Raw genomic sequence first — 24,021 nt, forward strand, 5'->3', positions numbered from 1 at the left:
ACCTTTTGACAAGCGAAATCAGTGGGGAAGCCAGATCCACCTCACAACCGGGTGACTAAAGTTATTAATGGCAGTGATTCTCTTAACAACTATGGCAAATAAGATCGTAAAATGGTGCAAAATTCACTTAACAAATGTCTCACTTAACAAGAGAAATTTTGAGCTCAATTGTGATCTTAAGTCAGGTACTACCTTATATATAAGCATAACATATAACTTAACACCATTTGTTTGAGTGAGAGAGGGAAGGGGGCAGGAAAGATAGTCCAATCCAACTTCTCTGTATGTGTGTGTGTTTGAGAGGGGGGATGGAGGGAGAGAGGGAGGAAGGAGGGGAAGGGAGAAGAAAAAGAAAGAAGGAAACATTTCTCAAAGGAGAAAAACAAATGCTGTCGCTTTAAATTGGAACTGAGCATGCCTGGCTGTGGAATTCTGGGAGTTGAAGTCCACAAGTCTAAAAAAATTTGAAACCCACCACTGTGTCAGTGCCTCACCAGCCATAAACCTCACCGCACGTCACTGCATATAAGTATATGTAACATGTTTATTGGCATGAGCTCCCCCTTCAGGCCTTAGAATTAAATGTACAGTAGACTTCTGAGCACCAGGCATGGTCAGAAATCCCAGAGGAAGCTTGCATGAACATCCCTTTTCTCTATTCAGGTTGAACTCCCACGTCCTTGACTAAAAGTAAGTTTTCACTGGGTTTTGCAGAGTTCCAACCACCTCTTCCTTTTGAGAGAACGGGTGGTATTTATAAAATTCATCACCCTCAAAATGTCAAATATAAATGATGGCTTAATTTTCACAGCCCTGAATTGTTTATTTTTAAATTTATTTTCTGGTCTACTTATAGAGGGATATCTCTGGATTGTCTTTAAATCATTCTCTTTAAGCCAGGCTTGCAATTCATCAGAGTAAATGTGAGTCTGCACTTCTAAATCAGAGTACTGACAAAAGAAGAACGTGACTGTATCCAATAGCCAAGGGATCAATTTATGAGATTACTGTTTAGAAGAAACTTATACAAACGTTCTCCTTGTGATTTACAGCCTTAAGAAATGGGGAGGTGGGGAGAGAGGAGAGGGGGAACCATTTAGCTATTACAAATATCGGCAATTTAAAATGTGGGTAAAATCTACATGAAGTAATTTCTTTGAATATCCTATCATGATTTGTTTGGCTTGCAATAAAGGGTCTATGGAGATTCTCAGTGATCCAAGTCAAGGCATTTTCTGTATGTGGGAGTGCACGCGCGAGCATACACACACACACACACACACACACACACACACAAATCCAGTGCATTTAATTTATCTTTATTTTTGGTTTTTCGTTAGTTGGCACACTGTTGCCTCATTTATATTGAATTTTGATAAGGAGGCTTTGAAAACAAAAAGGAGTAAGCAAACCATGAACAGAATTTGGTGTATTTAAAAACTAAGCTACTATTAAGACATTTGATCAAAAAGATGGCAGAAATGGTTTTAGTTTTTACCAGGATGGAACAGCTAATATTAGATCTTTCTCCTCCAGTATATATATAAAATAAGTTTGTAAGCTGTAAGTAAGTTGGGTGTAAATAAATAAATAGAATGTTACAACAATTCTATACTTAGCATTACATATATACATATTTTTGGGGAAAAATAACATTTTATAGTTACAACAGGAATGAAACTTAATTTCAAAATGTATTATTCGTATAATGAAAAATGCTACTTAGGGCTAAAAATGTGCTTTCATTCAGCAAGAGAGCTTCCAGTTTTCATCTAGCATCATTATAAACCCTTTTTTTTTTCCAAATGCACATATCAGCTAAGTCTGAATTACCTCCCAAATAAAGCACTCAAAATTAGCAGTCAAAGAATTGGCACATTTATTCTGATCAATATGTGAAATTTACCTGCAGCCTTTAAAACCCACAAATTCACTGTTAGAAATTTTCCTTAGCCCTTCATAATCTCCTTATCAACAACACAATTTTGGCCCTAAAGCTTATGTGACATTTCCTCTTGCACTATTTCCTTTTATCTTTATCTCCATTTTCCTCTTTTTCTTTCTTGTAATGCTTTCCTTGCTCGAAACCAAACAAAACTTTAAAGATCTATACTTCCATCAGAAGTCGCAGTTATAGCAATAAAGGAATGCAAAATAATTGCACTCAAAAACTGATGAAAGACTTTGAGTAGCCCTGCTAGTGAGGATTTGGATGTTCAGAGTTTACAATTACTAAAATATAGAAAAGAAATAAGTTGTGATTTGGTACTAACACTGATAGCTTTGTGGGAGAAGACCTTACATAGTGATCATCATAATAGTTGATATCTGGGCATTACAGGTAGTCCTCGACTTACAACCACAATTGAGCCCAAAATTTCTGTTGCTAAGTGAAACATTTGTTAACTGCCCCATTTTACAACCTTTTGGATCACAGTTGTTAAGTGAATCCCTGCAGTTGTTAAGTTAGTAACATGTTTGTTAAGAGAATCTGACTTCCCCATTGACTTTATTTGTCAGAAGGTCACAAAAGATGATCACATGACTTTGGGATACATAAATACATGCCAATTGCCAGGTGTACGAATTTTACTGCCAGTTCAGTGCATGCAAAAATTTTGCTCCGCGCATGTGCGCGTTTGCAAAAAAAAACTAGGTCTACACATGCGCATTTTTTTTTAAAAAAAGAAAATAAATAAATTTATGCAATTGCAATTGTTCTGCACATGTGCAGAACCGAAAATCAAAATGGCGGCCCTATAGGAGAACAGGTTTGGGGGCGTGGCAGGCCTGGGTCACTGCCGGTTCCAGCGACCCAGGCTGTCAAACCATGACCGGTTCTGCCGAACCGGTGCGAACCGGTAGGAACACACTCCTTTCCCCCTCACCATGAAAGACTTTCTGTTTTTGGTTTGAAAAATGAAGGCATCAAAGAGTACATTAATTCATTTTCTCCCTTTTGCTTTGCTCCTTCCAGGATGACAAAGAAATTGATCTAGAGCATCTCCACAGGCGTGTGAACAGCCTCTGCACAGATGACGAAAGTCCCCATAAACAGTTTTCCACTTCATCCATTGACTTGACTCCCCTGGACATTGACACTTTGCCCACGCGTCAAGCCCTGGAGCAAATCAGTGACTTCAGGAACACTCACATCACGACCACAACTTTCATACCAGAGCAGATCCAGACTCTTAGTCGCACACTTTCAGCTAAAGCTGCTTCTGGATTCCCTTTCGGCAACGTGCCTGAACACCGGACTGGCCCTTTTAGGCACAGGGCTCCAAATGGGGGCTTCTTCAGAAGTCCTATCAAAACAATGTCTTCGATTCCGTATCAACCCACTCCGACTCTAGGGCTTAACATCGGCAACGATCCAGACCGAGGCACGTCCATCTAAAACTGCAGACATTGCTTTGTCACTGTTTCTTCTTAGGACTCCCTTTCCAAGGAGCGGCTGTGATATTGTGGAACTAACCTGGATGTAACTTTTTTTTAAAAAAAAAAAGAAACCTGAAGTATTAGTAACAACTCATTATCCTTCCTCTTGCCCTCCTCTTTTTCATTTTTTTCTCTCTCTTCTTCCACTACGTTAGGCTGTGATTTTTTTCCAGCCCGGTTTCTTTAAGGTGGCTAAACTAAAGTGGTTCTGGAGTAAGTCTTTTCTAGAACATGTTACAACTTTAACTTTGTAACCATCAAGCTGGTGGGACTACTCTGAAGTAAATGCAACCTGAGCTACTGTAGGACCAACTGCCGGCCATCTTCTAAAACTCTGTTAGTAGTTTTCAGCTAGGCAGGTCTTCAATTATGATTCCAATAGGCTGTTTCTGAGCGCACCAGGATGTAAGTGTAACAACTGTTTGCCATTCTGTAAAGCAGCAATGTATTCTTATTTTTTTAGGCATTGTGTAGAAGCTTTAAGATCCCCGGGGTGGGGTGGGGGTTGATAACAAGTGTTTAAATGTTCATACAGGTGTAGTAATGGTACCCTCTTATCTTCCCTATTGGTTTGGTAGTAGGAGCACACATGTGCTAGCTTCGGTCTCACGTGGCATTTCTGGGCATGCGCAGAAGGTATGTGATGATGTCTGGGTGGGTGGGCGGAGCCACTACCAGTTCACCCGAACAAGTGCGAACCAGTAGATTAACACCTCTGTACAGGTGCTAGTATTCCCACATGTTCCCAAGCACCGTTTTGGAAATGAACCCGAAGGTTTACACAGCATTATGTCATAACACTTGAAATATAGGAACTAAATATGAAGTCTGTGTAAAAAAAAAAAATTACAATGTCCTTTCACTGAAATACCTTTGAATTGGTTTTATTTAATATATATATATATACATATTCATAATTGCAATAATGTGTCTGTTCTTGGACATTCATTTCATGCTTCTCTGCTCTAGAGTGTGTCCTTTTCAACTGTGGACCAAATGCCAACCTTGCAGTTTTTGTAGGGAAAACGAAAACGAGAGAAATGGTAAAGAGAAGGGAGAGACCATTTAACATCAGAATGCAATTTTGTAGAATTTTCACAAAGCCATCGCTATGCCAGTAAAGACTACAGTTAAATCTCCTTTTTGCACTGCAACAGTGCATATGATCTTTCTGGAATTGTACAGAGTTTAAAAGGGTTTTTTTCTTTTTGTTTTGTTGTTTTGTTTTCCTATGTACAGAGAACTGTATCATACGGCAGAATCTTCTATTAAACAAATTAGTTTCCCATACATACATATATATGCCTATCTATCTATCTATATATATACATGCTTTGGTATATGTGAGTGGGCGTGTGTGTGAGGGTATATATGTAAATACATGTGCACACACACACGCACACACACATATATATATCTATAAAATAGCAGCCAGTGCTATTGCAATTTGTCTAATAAAGCTTTAGTAAGAACAAGTGGATTCTGGTAAGGTGTACAGGGCAAAGAGTCTCTTTTTTTTTCAAAGATGGGGTGCTTTAACACTATTCTGATTTACATTGTTTGATCGAACGTATTTTATATTGTTGCTTTTTAATTAGATCATCCAGGGCCATTTAACATTTGTAACAAGTTGCGCAAGTCACTCATTTGGTGTATTTTTCAGAGTGTAAGACGCACATTCCCCCCACCCCCATCCGGAAGGACGCTGAAAATTTGGACGCGTCTTATACTCCGAATGTAGCTTTTTTTGAAGCTGTTTTTCAGCCCTAATGAGGCGCTAAGGAGTGAAGCGATCTTCCGGGCTTCCCCTGCCTTTCTCATTGCTTCTCTCTCCCATGATCAGTTCTGCTTTAGAAGCTGTTTTTTTTATCCCCAACTAGGGGATATAAAGCATGTGGGTGCTCAAAACCAGCAAACGTATGTGCTGAAGCTGACTAGACTAAGGACGCTAACCAGATGAATATCTGGTAGGCAGAATTTTTTTTCCTATTTCTCCCCAAAAACTAAGGTATGTCTTATACTCCCAAAAATACGGTAGATTTTTTTTTTTTTTTTGCAATCGCTATTCAACAGTGTTTAAGCTTATGGTTAATCATGCTTTTACATTAAATTGCAAAATTGGAAAGCATTCATTAGGTTAAAAATACAAATGCATATCCACAGGGATATCTGATTTTCAGCTCTCCGGAGCATGAAAAAAACAGATTGTGAATGTTGAATAAGCCCTATTGAAATCGATACTGTCAATATTTGGAAAATATTTTACGGAAAGAAGGCTGTTGAGAATGACTGGTGTGGCCTTAAATTGCAGTCCTATAGTGCTCCAAGAAAGAGGGAACGGGGAAGGAAAAACAAGCTTTTGTTTAAATCTTTATTACATATTCAATTATAGATGTATTTTTGATGTGAGTTCCAATTGTATAGAATGAGAAGCTGATGACAACATCAGCTGCAGCAACAACAACAAAAAACAGCACCTGGTAAACATTTTTGAAGTTAACACTCTACTTGTTCAGAATTGTAAAAATGAGCTTCAGTTGTAATCTTTATAAACTAAACTGCGGTTAAGTAGAAAGCAAGCCAACTTATTACGTGTTTTTTCTTTGTTTTAATTTGATATGATATTTACGTTAATCTAACTCAGTTATGTGGATAGGACTTGATTATAAGAACCAGCTTAGGTGATCTGCTGTAGGAAAAAAATCAAAGTATATTCTTCAAATCTACTCTATTTTGATGCCTAATTCTGTTCTGGGAGAACACCTTGTAATTGTCATTGTTTTTTGTATGAAATCTGCATAATATTGTCTACTGTGTAAGGCAGAACAATTTTCTTATCATGAGAAAGGCCATTCTGTTTCCAGGGTACAAGTGTTTAAAAGCATGCACAACTTGTTTCCCCTTGTAACATTCATAAAACATCTACACAATTGATTTATAAAAGAAAAAAAAAAGAACAAAAAAACGGGGAAAAAATTCTTTACAAGTTATAGGGGTATATCAGATGTTGCGGCGGTTTTAGTGATAATTCAATTATTTTATGTGTTGTCTATTATACACAAACACATTTTGGAGGCCTCGGTTGCAAGTGGCAGAGCTTTCTGTGTATAATTTGTCTAAATAATTTGTCTAATAAAATGGTTTTTTAAACTTGCCTCTCTGCCTATTTCAACGATCATGTGAGTAGACAAACAAATAAGTAAGTATGAATCCAAAGCATTCATTCACTTGGGCCCTTAACTGTGTTTAAACTGAGTTGGAAGGGACCTTGTAGGTCATCTAGTCCAACCCACTCAAGCAGGTTCAAGCAGGAGACTCTACACCATTTCTGACAAATGGCAGTCCAATCTCTTCTTGAAAGTCTCAAGTGATGAAGCTCCCACAACTTCCGAAGGCAACTTCTGTTCCATTGGTTAATTATTCTCACTGTCAGAAAGTTCCTCCTTATTTCTAGATTGAATCTCTCCTTGGTCAGTTTCCATCCATTATTCCTTGTCTGGCCTTCAGGTGCTTTGGAAAATAGCTTGACCCCCTCCTCTCTGTGGCAGCTCCTCAAATATTGGAACACTGCTAACATGTCCCCCCTGGTCCTTCTCTTCACTAGACTAGCCTGTTCCTGTAACTGTTCTTTATATGTTTTAATCTCCAGTCTCCTAATCATCCTGGTTGCTCTTCTCTGCATTTTTTGTAGAGTCTCAACATCTTTTTTATATTGTGGTAACCAAAGCTGGATGCAGTACTCCAGACTGCGCCACTCCAAGGTGGCGCAGTGGTTAAATGCAGCACTGCAGGCTACTGCTAGATCAGCAGGTCAGCGGTTCAAATCTCACCGGCTCAGGGTTGATTCAGCCTTCCATCCTTCCGAGGTGGGTAAAATGAGGACCCAGATTGTTGGGGGCAATATGCTGACTCTCTGTAAACCGCTTAGAGAGGCCTGAAAGGCCTATGAAGCGGTATATAAGTCTACTGCTATTGCTATATTGCTATTGTCTTACTAGGACTTTTAGAGTGATATTAGTACCTCACTTAATCCTGATTTTATCCCTCTATTAATGCAATTTAAGATTGCCTTGGCTTTTTTGACTGCTGCTGCACACTGCTGGCTCACATTTAGCTGGTTGTCCACTAAGACTCCAAGTTCCCTCTCACTGCTATAACTCAATAGTTACTGCTATTAAGCGTTATAACTGCAGAATCATTACTCAGTTTCCAATTTCTAAGAAAGGCCTGAAAAGGAATGTTTAGCTTAATATTTATGTCATATTTTTAAAAGTCAATGTCCTCTCAACAGGTTAGATCAGGGATCCCCAACCTACAGGCCGCAGCCTGATACTAGGCTGCGGCCTGTTTGGAAGCCGGTCGCACAAGCGGGGGGGGGAGGCACCAGCGGTGGGTTCCTACCAGTTCGGACCGGTTCAGCAAAACCGGTAGTGGTTTGGCAGCCTGGGTTGCTGGACCTGGAAGTGACCCAGGCCATCCACTCCCCAAACCGGTTCTCCTGGCAGCACCATAGGCCCCACCATCTTGTTTTTGGCTTCTGCGCATGCGCTGAACAATTTTTATAGTAGCCCACAAGCGAACCAGCAGTAGTGGCTACCAGAACCCACCTCTGGCACACACATTCATGCATGAAGCTCCATGTGTGCAAGCAATGGTTGCACACATTCCCGCCGCTAGGCCAAAAAGCTGGAATGGTTAGAGATCACTGGGTTAGATCTTAGAGCAACTTATGTGGTAAAACAGCTCTGAGAATTACTGATTTGAAACCTCTGGCATTCATTGAATTCACTGGAATAGAGAAATAAATTAAAGGAGGAAATTTACACTGAAATTTCCCAGAAGTACGGTAGGTGGGTTTTACCAGGCAACACCCCCAAATAAAATGTCCATCAAGCGTCGTACAGTAATGCTTCACTGTATTTAACATATTTAATGGACTTCACAGATGTCAATTGTCCTGTACTTTGTAGCTGATGAAAGAAATCGATATATTTTTTTTAATTTCCAGGTAAATTACACTTCCAAACTTAATCAAATGCATTTTTACATGTGACAAACATGCCATTTTTGCCAATTTTTTTATCCCACTTGGAGATACCTCTTTATTAATAGTAGCCCCTAAAGCACAATACTTAATTAATCTGCTAATTCCCATTGAGTCATGTTCAGCTTGTGTCGACTGCTTGAACAAACATCTGCCATTCTGAACTTAAGGAATAACTTAACAGTTGTTCCAAGGTTTTTAAGAAGAGACTGGACAGTCACTTGTCTGAAGTGGTATAGGATGTCATGCATGAGCAGGGGGCTGGACTAGAAAACCTCTAAGATCCTTTCCATCTCTGTTCTGATTCTGAGGTCAATCCAGTAACAGGTTTAATCTACAGGAATTTGTTCATGGATAACTCCATAATTTTAGTAGGACTGAACTATTTTCACCAAAAGGATCATAGGAGAATCTGTTCAAGACTATAAGGATAATAATAAAGACAATAATAAAATAAAAAATAATAAAATACAATAAAATACAATAAAATAAAATAATAAAATAAAATAAAAATATAATAATCTAAGACTTTACCACTATGATTCCAAAAAGCATGTTTTGGACATAATACATTTAGTTAATGCATATATGGAACATGCAAAAGGCTGGACAATCAAATGTTAAGATGGTTTGAAATTATAGTGCTATACTGCAAACACACTTCCAAATAGGTATCCTATAAAACAAAATCTTCCTATTTGCCTCAATAGAAGAAAAACCCCTAACTAGTTTCAGTAGGACAATGCTTTCTTAAAAGACTCAGGGTGGGGGAGTAGAAATATCACTCTGTGATTTAATATTGCATTAGTCCTGAACAATCTATCATAAATCATATATGCAATAAATGCCAAAAATAGAAGTCATTATTGTCAGTAGCTTGAACAAAAAAATGGGCAAAGTCCCCACATTTAAAAACCATTAGTATTCAACGTAGATGAAAGATTGCAATTTCTAAACAGATAAGTTAGAAATTAAAAGTCATACTTTGGTAGCACCTCATGAAAGTATTTTATGGTTACATTGAGCAATGTACTTTTGCAGATCAAATATGTAGGGAGGGAGACGACTATCATTTATTGTATGTTTAATTAAGATAGCAGTGATTATCTCTGTTGGACTAGCCAGACAGCTATTAGAGGAGACAGGCACTCCTCAATTAATTGGGCACTCTGCTATGTAATCAGCAACATGAATGGCATCTGAAAGCAAACTGGCAACTATTTATTTATTTATTGGATTTATATTGCTGCCTATTCGCCCATGGTGACTCAAAGCGGCTTACAGAATATAAAACCACATTTAAAACAATAAAACTAATAAAAAGAACCAAATAAATTAATATAGTATAATATAATAAATTCAAACCCACCCACCCCTGCTCCAGTGACAGAAGATCGGGGCTCCATCCCGCTCTGGGTTCCCCAGGCCCGCTGGCAGAACCAGGTCTTCAGCGCCTTAGAGTGGGTATTAGAGAGTATTAGAGTGGGGGCTGTTCTAATCTCTGGGAGAAATTATGTTCCAGAGAGAGGGAGCCACCACGGAGAAGGCCTTCTTCTGGATCCCACCAGGTGCATCTCCCTCGGGGATGGGACCCGCAGCATTCCCTGCCTCCCTATTGTGTGACTCATGGCATACTGAGAGATACCACTATGCCACTACATTCTGGACCAGCTGAAGCTTCTGGATGGTCACCAAGGGCAGCCCCATGTAAAGTTAATTGCAATAGTCATGACCAAAGCTTGAATCATCATCGTCATTTAATGACCCATAATCCCTTGTGGCAGAGGTGAGTTCCTACAGGTTCGGACCAGTTCAGCCAGGTAGGTAGTAACTCGGCCGGCCATGCCTCCAAACTGCTTCTATCAGTGGCACCGTAGGCACTGCCATCTTGTTTTTTGCAAGTGCAGAAGCATTTTTTTTTTTACTTCTGCGCGTGTCCCTGAGAGAACCGGCAGTAACAGAAGCCGGAACCCACCCCTGCCTTGCGGGGTGGAGTCTGGGCAATTGAATGGAGCTAGCGGAGCGTTTTAATGGCCGGATGCCCTTTCTGTCTCCAATACAGAGCTTTGTTCAACAGATATATTCCCATTATGCCCCGAAAGAGAAATATCTGCCTCTACCTAGGATCGAACTCACAGCCTCCTGATTGTGAGGTGAAGGCTCCACCTCTAGGCCAAAGCACCATTCTGCATGACCAGAGTCTGAATGACAGCCTAAAAGTCCACCTGCTCTTGGAAAGAGTGCAACTGGTGCACCAGATGAACCTTGGCAAAGGCCTTCTGGGCCAGAGCTGCTCCCTGCTAATCAAGCAGGAATTGTGTATCCAGGAAGACCCCAGATTGTGTGGGGAAGCCCTACCCCATCCAAGATTTTTGGCTAGGTTGGGTAAAGCACAGGATTAAGTAAAAATATATATCCCTACTTTAGAAATATTCAGATCATAGCTAAATAAGAGGCAAAATCTCCACAAATGAGAGAACTGAGCTTGCTCTGAGTTGTTAAAGCTACACATTGGTGTAAATGGAAGAGAGGTGTGAGTCCCATGGATTCTTGGGGAAATGCTATTGATATCCAAAGACAGAATGAAATTACATGACTGGCAGCCTTTGCTTTCCTTTCATTAGTGTTAATGGTTGGCCCTACTTCCCATCACTCTTTCTGCTTCAGTTATAAAATGTGGTGCTTCGCTGTAGGATTCCAGTGCTTAGTTTCTTTCTTAACCTTCTTTATTTTATCTCACACATTCTTCTGTTGTCCAGAATACAGAACCACCTTAGGAAATAAAGAAAAGCTTCTAAAGCAGATATATCCTACTGTGTAGCTACTGCTGAAATAACAGAGTACCACCTTATTCTTTATCTTCAGGGTTCGTCTGTGTCTTTTATTTTGGTACTCTTTTCTGAGAAGTTCAGCAAGTTGAACGGTTGACTTTTAAACGCACTTCCTGAATTCAAAAGCTCACTTTGATGTTTGGAAATAAGGATATATATTCTTTTTTTCTGCACAACAGGAACTGAATTTTTCCTCCTGAATCTTACCTGCATCACACCAGCCTTTCATGCTGTTTTGATTTTTATGTGTGTCTGAATCAGCTACATGATGAGATGATTTTTCAATTTTTCTGAATCTTCGTAATCATCAGGAACAATATATGTGATGATTAAGTACGTGTATGTTTGCAATTTCCAAACAGAATATAAAGTTACAACAGAATACAAGTGTGGAATAGTAAGGTTGGGGTGAATTAAAGATGCTGATATCCAATTAGAACTGGCCTCTCTTCCCAAAAATATATACGGTTCATTCATCCTCTTTAGAGCTGCTAGATACCTAAATAAAATGATACTCCCTAAATAAAGGATGTTTTTGTTGGTTTGGCTTTGACCTTCCTAGTACAAACTTAGGAGGAAGTTACCAAAGTATCCTATAAGGGCTAAGATTTTGCATATGTGGGAACGTAGTTTTCAAAACTGTTAAATATATTTCCTTATATTGCCTCTTTATGCTGGCAAACAATCAGATTTGAGAACCCCATATTGGAACAAATTTCCCATCAATTTTACTTCCTAATTTCACTTTCCACTGATCCATGGCCCTTACCCAAAATGTAGCTACGGTAAATTGTGTATGTCATATGCAAAAAAAATCATTACAGTATCCAGTTGCTAAACCCAATTAATTTTACAATTTATCTTTTTCTTTTTATGTGTGACCTGTTTTGTATGATTGAGCTGAAAATAATCTAAGTGCGGGCAGGTTGCTAAATGAAACTCAAGTTTTTATAGCACTTGTTAAGTTACTACTTATAGTTCATATCCTGTGTGTTGGATGAAATCAAAATCTGCATGGGATGACCATCTCTGGAGAAAGAAATCATCATAGGTACGTGGTATCTATGTGCAATTTCTCTCTAAATCTACCGCAGATGTTTGCAACAGTTAAATCTCAGATGGCCGCCAGATGGCACTTTAGTATTTTACTTAGCAATTTCCTTTTTAAATCTGGTTTTTAAATATCAACCGTTTCCATATTTGTTTCTTACTCTACAGGGTGTAGATTCCAGCACTGGTCATATGTAACTAGAAATCATGCAGATTAATGCTACCAATCTCAAATATAAGCAGATTAAGGAACTGTGAAACAAGAAAATCGACTCATACTATGCTACTGTGAAAGTATACAATATAATATTAAAAGTAACACATTTCAATCCAGAAACAGAAGTTTGAATATGCCAATATTCAAGGAAAAGAGTTAGTCTATAAATTGAGATAGGAAAAGGAAATGATTCAGAAAAGAAATAAAATTTCGCTTTGTAATGTGAGTATTCAGAAATCTTTATCAATTATTATTCAAATTTATATAAAAGATAAGAAGGTTCTTTGGAATAGATGGACGACTATTTGAAGAAACAGAAGATGCCAAAACCATTTTAAGCACAAAATTAGCTCGTGAATACTCCAACCACTTTTGAAATATTTAAAGCTGGTAAAACTGTCAAATTAGGAAAAGCAGCTAGACCAGATGATGTAATGTGTACCTATTATAAACAATTCGAAAACCAATTTTACTTAAAGAACTGATGAATTCAATTATGTGTTGTGCCTGATTCTTGGAAAGAATCAAATATAGCATTAATTCCAAATAGGGTTAAGATGTAACTTCTGCTAAGAACTATCAACCAATTTCTCTTTTGAATGACAATTATAAATTATTTTCAATGATATTATCTGAGAGACTAAAACAGATTTTACAGGATTTTGTGCAGGAGGATCAATGTGGATTTTTACCAAGATATCAGTTGAAACACATTGTGGGAATCGTGGTTGATATAATAGAATATCATCAATACTACACAGATATTTTTAGATCCGGAGGAAGCTTATGATAATTTGAACTGGGACTTTATATTTAAAGTTGTAGATAAAATTGACTTTGGAAGATTTTTTTGGTGGGGGAGAATAAAGACAATTTATGCACCACAGAAAGTTCAGTTTCTTTTAACGATAAAAAAAATGGAGGCTAAGGAATAATTATATATTGACAATGAGCATCTTATTGCAAAAAGTTATTAAAATTTAATCTTGAAGATGAATATGTGAAAGATTATATGGTTAAATAGGCTAAAAATTTATCACTCCTGGTCATTAGTAAACTTTAAAAATTTAACTGGTCAGAAATACATTTATTTAAGGTCCATCTTTGATACATATAAAATTATTGTTGTGGTTATTTACGCAGTCTACCAGATAGTTATAATTGGATTTGGTACTTAAAAATATGTAGATCAAGTAGATTCCTAAGGATCTAGGAAAGTCCATTTAGGAAAGTCATAAGGATCTAAGGGAGTTAAATCAGGGGTGGGCTGCTGGGAGTTCACACAGGTTCAGGCAATCCTCTAGCTAGCATTCTGCCCAGTTTTGGCAAACCCGCAAATGCCACCCTGGCTGTCCATGCCCACCCCACTCTGTGCCTTCCACCACCACCCTCCTAGGAGTCTCCATGTGGCCCCATTCACGCCCCCCATGCCGCCGTGGTGCAGGAAGCCAACTAGGCCACGCCCACCATGGGCACACCCAGCCAGCAATGGTGCAGCGAACCCATTGCTACAATTTTTGAAGCCCACCCAAGTTAAACATAGCATTGCAATATATGGGCTGCTGAGACTCATGCAATGTTTTTTAGAGTTTTTTAGAGTTTTATTGAACACTTATAGGCCGCCCTTTTCCCTGAGGGGACTCAGGGCGGCTTACAATAATGAGGGAGGGGAGTGCAAGACAAGACATAAAAGAAAATGTGAATAAAAAAATAATTAACCAATAAAAGCACAACATTCACTCAGCATTCAGGCGGGGAGAGAGTAAAGTCCTATCCCCAGGCCTGACGGGATAGCCAGATCTTGAGGGCCGTGCGGAAGGCCTGGACGGTGGTGAGGGTGCGGATCTCCACGGGGAGATTGTTCCATAGCGTCGGAGCTGCAACTGAGAAGGCTCTCCTCCTCGTAGTCGCCAGTCGGCACTGACTGGCGGATGGAATTCGGAGGAGGCCTACCCTGTGCGATCTGATGGGACGCAGGGAGGTAATTGGCAGAAGGCGGTCTCTCAAATAGTCAGATCCACTACCATGGAGCGCTTTGTGGATGGTAAGTAGGACCTTGAAGTGCACCCGGAGATCAACAGGTAGCCAGCGCAGCTCACGGAGGATCGGTGTTATGTGGGCGAACCGTGGTGCGCCCACGATCACTCGCGCGGCCGCATTCTGGACTAGCTGAAGTCGCCGGATGCTCTTCAAGGGCAGCCCCATGTAGAGCACATTGCAGTATTCCAGCCTAGAGATCACAAGGGCTCGAGTGACTGTTGTGAGGGCCTCCCGGTTCAGGTAGGGCCGCAACTGGCGCACCAGGCGAACCTGGGCAAATGCCCCCCTGGTCACAGCTGACAAGTGATGGTCGAAACTCAGCTGTGGGTCCAGGAGGATTCCCAAGTTGCGGACCCTGTCTGAGGGGTATAAATTTTGCCCCCCCAGCCTGATTGATGGGACATTAGCCAAATTGTTGGGAGGAATGTTTAACTTGAAGTTCTAACCAAGTTTTATTTTTTTTCCTTCTACTTTTTTCTCCAGTTAAATTGTGTAGAATTCTGTGAGATTTCCTGATGAGGCCCTACAGTTTACTTGACAAGGTTTTTCAAGTGATTTGCCATTGCCTCCTTCCTAATCTAAGAGAGAATGACAGACTCAAAGTCATCCATCTTTGTGGTGAAGAGAGAACTAGAACTCATATCTCCAGGTTTCTAGCCTGATGCCTTGCTGGCAGCAAATGAAAGTTAAGCCTCTTGCAGAGTCTCCTCTTTACATTGTATAAGCAGAGTTACCCATTGCATTAAATAGTAATGCATTTTGTTGGTGTTCAGTGAGGTACATCATTGTCTAAAAGCTCATTTGCACCATAGTGATAACCAGTGAACACGAGCCTAATTACGAACTTGTAATTAAAAGGACATGAGGTGTGCGAACCACAACTGTCATTGTTCTTTCTGATTCTTCCTTCGCCTTAAATTTAAGAAAAGTCGAGGTCTACGAAGGAAACTATTGTACTAATAAGAACTAAAAAAGAAGAAGAATAGGCTGGATAGTTTCAACAAATATACTTGCTGTGTTTGAAAAAAATAATAAAATCATCCACTCGAGTAGATTTCTTGATCATATCCACTGCTTCTGAAATCCCCATTAACCAATAGGAGAAGAATTGTAAACCAAAAGTTTGCGCTATAAATGTGATTTGCATTCTATCATGTGTTATTTTTTTTCTGGGAAAAGTAATACTTTGTTTACTAAGACCAAGAACTTAGTTTGGATAAGACAAACTTGCTTTTAAGAAGACTTGTCTAAGACCCATAATGCTATGCATGCAACACTTCCCCCTGCGCATGCACACGTGACCAACGACGCCCCCCACTTTTTACACTGTTTTTCCGCCTTCCCCAGGCTCCAGAGGCTTTCTAGGAGCTTGGGGAGGGCGAAAACACCCTCTCCCCCCCCAGATGCCCTCCAGATGCCTCCGGAGCTTCCCTGAAGCCTCCAGAGGGCAAAAAATAGACATACGGACAAACCAGAAGTCACTTCTGATTTGCTCCTAGGGCCAGTTTCTGCCCTCCGGAGCCTTCAGGGGAGCCTCCTGAAAGCCCCAGAAGGCTCCAGAGGGCGAAAAACAGACTTATGAGGAACCTGGAAGTTTGGGTATGGTGACCTCCAGTTTTTCCGTGGGGCCAATTTTCGACCTCCGATGCCTTTAGGGAAGCCTCCTGAAGGCTCCCGAGGGCAAAAAAACGATCCTATGAGCAAACTGTAACTCAGTTCCTGAACTTCCGGTTTGCCCACAGGGACGGTTTTTCGTGCTCCGGAGGCTTCATGGAAGCCGCCGGTGGGCGAAAAATGGCCTCAAAAGAAGGCCGAAGCCAAATGGCCAGCGCTCCCATGCGTGCTGGCCAGCTGACAAAGCAACGCCTTGCGTGCCCTAACAAATGGCCCCTCGTGCCTATGCCATAGGTTCGCCATCACAGGTATAGTAGGATCTCCTGCTTGAGGAGGTGGCTAGATCAGGGGTGAAATTCAGCAGGTTCTGACAAGTTCTGGAGAACCGGTAGCAGGAATTTTGAGTTGTTCGGAGAACTGGCAAATACCTTCTCTGGCTGGCCCCAGGAGTGAGGAGGGAATGGGGATTTTGCAGCAATAGCAATAGCAATAGCAGTAGACTTATATACCGCTTCATAGGGCTTTCAGCCCTCTCTAAGCGGTTTACAGAGAGTCAGCATATTGCCCCCAACAATCTGGGTCCTCATTTTACCCACCTCGGAAGGATGGAAGGCTGAGTCAACCCTGAGCCGGTGAGATTTGAACCGCTGAACTGCTGATCTAGCAGTAGCCTGCAGTGCTGCATTTAACCACTGCACCACCTTGGCAGCAGCCTTCCCCTGAAATGGGGTGGGAATGGAGATATCCTTCTCCTGCCACGCCCACCAAGCAATGCCCACAGAACGGGTAGTAAAACAAAAAAAAATTAATTTCACCCCTGGGATAGACTAGAACAGTGTTTCTCGACCTTAGCGACTTTAAGTCCTATGGACTTCAACTCCCAGAATTCCCCAGCCAGCTCTGCTGGCTGGGGGGTTCTGGGAGTTGAAGTCCACAGGACTTAAAAGTCGCCAAGGTTGAGAAACACTGGACTAGAAGACCTCCAAGGTCCCTTCCAACTCGATTCTGATTCAGAATTTGACGGTCTTTCTCTCCACAGAAACTTCCCATCCAAGATTGCAACGGGGTAAAAGACTTTACTGGTGCTGGGAAATGCCAGCGTTAAGTCTTCAGCCTGCGAAACGGAGGCATGAGAGGGAAATACTTTTTTTGGGGGGGGTAGGGGGAGACCCCCACAAGCTCATCGTCTTTATGAAAACAAAACAGAAACACGGACCAACCCCAAGCATGTAATGGATTTCCGGCTGAGTGAAGGGAAGGGAATCGATTAAGAAGAAGGGAAAAAAATACCGCGGGCCTTTTCTCGCCCGTCAGACTTCGCGGATCTGGCAAAGGGCGCTGGAGGGTCTCTTAAAGAAAAAGGCATCCCCTTTAGGTCCCGGGGGGGCTATCAATAACTCTCCGCGTAGCCCTCCGCTCTCCTTCCGCGCGACGCGATCGCCAAGGAGACCGGGCCGGCGCTGCGAACTATGCAGACTGCCTCACGCTGGAAGTCAACCGCGCGTCCCATGGTGCGCGCCCTTTTTCAAAGGGGAAGTCAAGTGTGGCGAATGGGACACAGACCGCCATTGTCCGCGCGACATTTTAATAACCTGCACCTACAATATTCAACCTGTTGTTTGCGCAGGGGACAACCCCGCGACACAAAAAGCCACCCGAGGGGGCGGCAGGCGGAGAGCTCGGGCAGAGACTTGGCGCTCCCCGGCGCCAGGGCTCCGGCGCTTGGGCTGGGCTCCCGCGCGGCCTGGGCAAGGAAGCAGGCGGAGGGAAGGGCCAGGTTACCCTCAACAACAACTTTAGCCGGGCTTTTTGCCCAGGAACGATGCCCAGGGCGCTCCCTGCCTCCGCCTGGGAAGGGCTTCGAAGCGCAGGCTTCGTGGCGTCCTCTCCAGAGCTGAGTTGGCTTTGGCTCGAAGACGTTTCGTTACCTAAACTAGGTATTACATCGGTGATACGTGAGGGGTTAGAAACGCCTGCGAGAAAATAGGCAACAATAGCAATAGCAATAGCTAGACTTATATACCGCTTCATAGGGCTTTCAGCCCTCTCTAAGCGGTTTACAGAGTCAGCATTATTGCCCCCAACAACAATCCGGGTCCTCATTTTACCCACCTCGGAAGGATGGAAGGCTGAGTCAACCTTGAGCCGGTGAGATTTGAACAGCCAAACTGCTGAACTGCAGTCAGCTGAAGTAGCCTGCAGTGCTGCATTTAACCACTGCGCCACTGTGGCTCACCTCAGGAAGCATCCAGGCCCACTCAGTTTCAACCCTGAGAGACAAATATTCTCCTTTGTGGAAACAGCGTTCCAATATTTGAGGGGCTGTCACAGAAAATGGGGCTCCGCCTATTTTTCAAGGCATCAGACAAGGAAGAATGGATGGAAATTGACCGAGGAGAGATTCAACTTAGAAATAAAAGAGAAATTTTCTGACTGAGGACAATCAACCAATGGAACAGAAGTTGCCTTCGGACGTTATGGGAGCTTCATCACTGGAGGCTTTCAAGAAGAGATTGGACTGCCATTTGTCAGAAATGGTGTAGAGTCTCCTGCTTGAATAGGGGGTTGGACTAGATGACCTACAAGGTCCCTTCCAATTCAGTTTAAACGCAGTTATGGGCCCAAGTGAATGAATGCTTTGGATTCATACTTATTTGTTTGTCTACTCACATGATCGTTGAAATCGATGGATGAAGGCGCATGCGCGAGAACGGGAATGGCCGCCGAGCTCTAACGCTCCGGCTACCGAAAAGAAACAGCGGAAAATTCCAGGCGACGAGGACCCCGAATATGACAACAGAGGGGTCCTCGCAAACGATCAGCTGTCAGGCTTCCAGGGAAGGTAACTTTCTAAGGAGGGGGCTACCTTCGGGTGGCCCCGGGACGGCGTTACCTCCCTCGGTGACTTTTCTTCCGATCAGCTGGGCGGCGGCGGTGGCGGCGTTGCGCGAGCGGCGGCGGCTTCGGCCCCGCTGCCTCAGGAGGCTGCCCCGCTGCCTTGGGAGGCTGGATCCGGACTTTGAAGTGCCTGTTTGGTTTGGAGGTTTATTTTTCTACCCTCACCGTAATCCTGGTGCCTGGCATTACGGCCCTATTGACGGCTCCCTCTTGAACAGCTGGGTGGCGGTGGTGGCGGCGTTGCATGAGCGGCGGTGGCTTTGGCCCCGCTGTCCCAAGAGGCTGCCCCGCTACCCTGGGGAGCTTGATCCGTGCCCTGATCAAAGGGTAAGGAGCTGCATGGAAGTGCCTGCTCGGTCTGGAGGACTTGGTCTTTATCCCCACCACAATTCTACTGTTTTGTATTGCGGCCCTGTTGACTGCTCTTTCTCCCCTTGGTACGACATCTCCTTTGGGTTCTACTGCTGCTTTCACTGGGCCTTGCAACGTTTTATTTACCATCTACCTTCCTGGATTGTGATCCCAGGTCTGCAACAACAAACTTTTTATTGTGTTGGGTACCATCTGCTGCTGTTGCTGCCTCAGGAGTGCCACGTCAGGCAAAACCGTCTACCAGACCATCTTGTATTGGACACCATTACCCCGGAAAGGCAGCATATGTGGTCCTCTGGCCCCCTCCAGTGGCCATTACTGGCGCTTCCTCTAGTTCTAGGCTGGTTTCATCATTTTTTCCACCTCTACCGCCTTCTTAATTACCACCTACACACTCCACTTACAATTATAGCCATAATTACATCTGCCGGGCCTCTGCACATACGAACTAACTGCATCCAGCTGGTTAATATTATCTTTTATCGTCCAAGGGAAACCATCTTAACTGCCCAGACTTTGCCTTTACTGACACTATTGATAAATCGGACTTTAACAGCTTTAACAATTTCTTCTAATCGCCTGGACTTTTTGGGACCTTCCCAAATACATAAGAGGGGACGAAGGCTACTCCCCCTTCTATATATACTCTTTTATAAGATCTACGGACACTGCGCAAACTTTTAAATGGTATGCTGAGTGCATGGGATTGAATGTGTGAATTGGATGATCCCACTTTTTATTACCCTATGACTCTTGTATTTTATGTGTTTTAATTATCACGTGGGGACTGCTTGAGTGTATAAATGAGTGTGCTTGATTCGGAGGACCTGCCGGGAGTTGCGGGGGCTATGGGGGTGGCTGAGGGGGCTAAAGACACGGGAGAGGGTCGGGGTATTGCGGTCGTGACAGGGAGGGGCAGATACGGCGGGGACTCTAGGGCAGGCCATTACCGGGGAAGGAGGGTTCGCTACATCACAGAGATCCCTCCTTCCGGCCCTAGGAGTCCCACTCCAAGACCAGATGGTGTAAGTAATCAGGACCCTGGTCTCAGGCTGTTGTCGCTAAATGCCAGGTCTGTTGTACATAAAGCACCTCTCGTCCGGGACTTAATTTTAGACGAGAGGGCAGACCTGGCATGTATTACTGAGACCTGGCTGGGCCCAGAGGGAGGAGTCCCCCTTGTAGAACTGTGCCCAGAAGGATTTCAGGTGCTGCATCAGCCGAGAGCCCAGGGAAGGGGTGGGGGTGTGGCCGCTGTTATCCGGGAGTCGTTAGTTCCTCGTAGGGTCCCTGCTCCGGAGATTGTCGGGTGTGAGTCTTTGCTGTTAAAGTTGGACCTCAAGGGTCAAGTGGGTTTGCTGCTAACGTACCTGCCTCCCAACAGCGTTGCAGCAGCCCTCCCCTCGCTCCTCGAGTCAGTAGCCGAGCTGGCAGTTGAGTTCCCTAGGCTGATGGTCCTGGGGGACTTTAATCTGCCGACGCTCGGTGAAAACTCTGATGGGGCGCAGGAGTTCATGGCTTCCATGACAGCCATGGGCTTGACTCAAGTAATTCGAGGCCCAACCCATTCGGCGGGACACATGCTTGACCTTGTATTTCTCTCGGAGCAGTGGATGTGTGATCTTGGTCTGAGGGGGAGTGACATCGTACCCCTGTCGTGGTCAGACCATTGCCTACTGAGGCTCGACTTCCGGAGGCCAAACCCCCACTGTAGGGAGGAGGAACCGACCAGGTGGTTCCGCCCCAGGCGTCTTATGGAGCCAGTAAGGTTCCAGACAGAGCTTGGGGTTATTCCTGATACTCTCACCCACAGTCCGGTAGAGACTCTGGCTGCTGCGTGGCACTCGGCAGCGTCAGAGGCCCTCGACCGGATTGCGCCACTGCGGCCCCTCCGAGGCAGCGGATCCCGGAGACCACCTTGGTTCACCGAGGAGCTCCGGGAGATGAAGCGCCGGAGGAGATGCCTAGAGCACCGTTGGAGGTCCGATAAGTCCGCATCGAACCGAGCAATGGTAACCGCCTGCACCAGGGAATATACTAGGGCACTTAGGGCAGCTAAAAGATCACATATAGCCTCCCTGGTTGCGTCCGCTGAGTCCCGTCCAGCCGCCCTGTTTAGGATAACCCGCTCCCTGTTGAACAAAAGGGAGGCGGGGGAACCCTTGCAGGGCAGAGCTGAAGAATATGCCCAATTCTTAGCGGACAAAATTGCTCGGTTTCGGACGGACTTGGACTCCACACCTGCAGTTCCAGCCGAGACTCAGAGGGACCAAGTTCAACAGCTCTGGGTTGAGTTTCAGGAGGTTACCCCCGGGGATGTGGACAAGGCCATGAGAGCTGTGAGTTCCTCCACCTGTGCTTTGGATCCGTGTCCCTCATGGCTGGTTTCTAACTGCAGTGAGGTGACACGAGGCTGGATCCAGGCGGTAGTAACCGCCTCCCTTCGGGAGGGGAACTTCCCCGCCGCACTGAAGGCGGCGGTGGTGAGACCCCTCCTGAAGAAGTCATCCCTTGATCCAGCTGTCCTTAATAACTACCGCCCGGTCTCCAACCTCCCCTTTCTGGGGAAGGTTGTTGAGAAGGTGGTGGCCTTCCAGCTCCAACGGTCCTTGGAGGAAGCAGACTATCTAGACCCCTTCCAGTCAGGCTTCAGACCCGGTTACAGCACTGAAACCGCCTTGGTCGCATTGATGGATGATCTCTGGAGAGCCAGAGATGAAGGACATCCCTCCATCCTGGTCCTCCTTGACCTCTCAGCGGCTTTCGATACCATCGACCATGGTATCCTTCTGCGAAGACTGCGGGAGGTGGGAGTGGGAGGCACCGTGTTACGGTGGTTCTCCTCCTACCTCTCGGACAGGTCGCAGTCGGTGTTAGTAGGAGGGCAGAGATCGTCCCCAAGGCCCCTAAAATATGGGGTGCCGCAGGGTTCGGTCTTATCCCCCCTACTATTTAACATTTACATGAAACCGCTGGGAGAGATCATCCGTAGGCACGGGATTAGATACCATCAATATGCGGACGATACTCAATTGTATCTGTCCGCCCCGTGCCAAATCAATGAAGCGGTTGACGTAATGGACCGGGGACTCGAAGCCGTCATGGACTGGATGAGGATTAACAAGCTTGTGCTCAACCCAGAAAAGACCGAGTGGCTGTTGTGTTTTCCTCCCAAAAATTCGGCCATTAATCCAACACTCAGGCTGGGGGGTCAAATTCTACACCCCTCAGAGAGGGTTCGCAACTTGGGAGTCCTCCTGGATCCACAGCTGTCATTCGACCATCATATAGCAGCTGTGACCAGGGGGGCATTCGCCCAGGTACGCCTGGTGCGCCAGTTGCGACCCTACCTGAACCGGGAGGCTCTCACAACAGTCACTCGGGCCCTCGTGATCTCTAGGCTGGAATACTGCAATGTGCTCTACATGGGGCTGCCCTTGAGGAACATCCGGCGACTTCAGCTAGTACAGAACGCAGCCGCGCGAGTGATCGCGGGTGCACCCCGATTCACCCGCATTACACCTATCCTCCGCGAGCTGCGCTGGCTACCTGTCGATCTCCGGATGCGCTTCAAGGTGCTATTGACCACCCATAAAGCCCTACATGGCAGTGGATCTGGATACTTGAGAGACCGCCTTCTGCCAATTACCTCCCTACGGCCTATAAGATCTCATAGGTTGGGCCTCCTCCGCATCCCATCGGCCAGCCAATGTCGGCTGGCAACCACAAGGAGGAGGGCCTTCTCAGTAGCGGCCCCGACCCTTTGGAACGAACTCCCCGTAGAGATCCGTACCCTCACCACCGTCCAGGCCTTCCGCACAGCCTTGAAGAACTGGCTCGCCCGTCAGGCCTGGGGATAAGGACCATTACCCCGCCCGAATGTTGTATGCATGTTGCGTATTATTTTATTATGTGTTGTCGTCTTAGTACTGTATTGTATTGTATTCCCCTCTCCCTGGTTTCTGTGAGCCGCCCTGAGTCCCCTCAGGGAAAAGGGCGGCCTACAAATAAAATCAATTCCAATTCCAAATAGGCAGAGGGGCAAATTTAAAAAACCATTTTATTAGACAAATTATTTAGACAAATTATACACAGAAAGCTCTGCCACTTGCAACCGAGGCCTCCAAAATGTGTTTGTGTATAATAGACAACACATAAAATAATTGAATTATCACTAAAACCGCCGCAACATCTGATATACCCCTATAGCTTGTAAAGAATTTTTTCCCCGTTTTTTTGTTCTTTTTTTTTCTTTTATAAATCAGTTGTGTGGCTGTTTTATGAATGTTACAAGGGGAAACAAGTTGTGCATGCTTTTAAACACTTGGGAGCTTCATCACTGGAGGCTTTCAAGAAGAGATTGGCGTGCCCTTTGTCAGAAATGGTGAAGGGTCTCCTGCTTGTGGGGGGTTGGACTAGATGACCTACAAGGTCCCTTCCAACTGTTATTCTGTTATTCAGAGTGCAGTGAGCCCAGTTTAATCCAAAAAGTCATTTTATCCTTTTCCAGGGAC

General features: G+C 44.0%; 1 protein-coding gene across 1 annotated transcript in view; it reads left to right on the plus strand.

Annotated features, from left to right (window-relative positions):
* The window catches only part of GRID2 (glutamate ionotropic receptor delta type subunit 2), a 1,117,957-nt gene extending 1,111,425 nt beyond the window's left edge, over nucleotides 1-6,532 (plus strand). The window contains exon 16 of the mRNA XM_087724106.1: nucleotides 2,978-6,532. Coding sequence (XP_087580232.1) covers nucleotides 2,978-3,400 — 423 coding nt within the window. The 3' untranslated portion in view covers nucleotides 3,401-6,532. The remainder of the gene's footprint in view (nucleotides 1-2,977) is intronic.
* Nucleotides 6,533-24,021: the final 17,489 nt, after the last annotated feature.

Source organism: Thamnophis sirtalis, unplaced genomic scaffold (genome assembly GCF_051295495.1).
Source record: "Thamnophis sirtalis isolate CommonGarterSnake01/CBP01778 unplaced genomic scaffold, rThaSir2_p1.2 scaffold_10, whole genome shotgun sequence".
Taxonomy (NCBI): domain Eukaryota; kingdom Metazoa; phylum Chordata; class Lepidosauria; order Squamata; family Natricidae; genus Thamnophis; species Thamnophis sirtalis.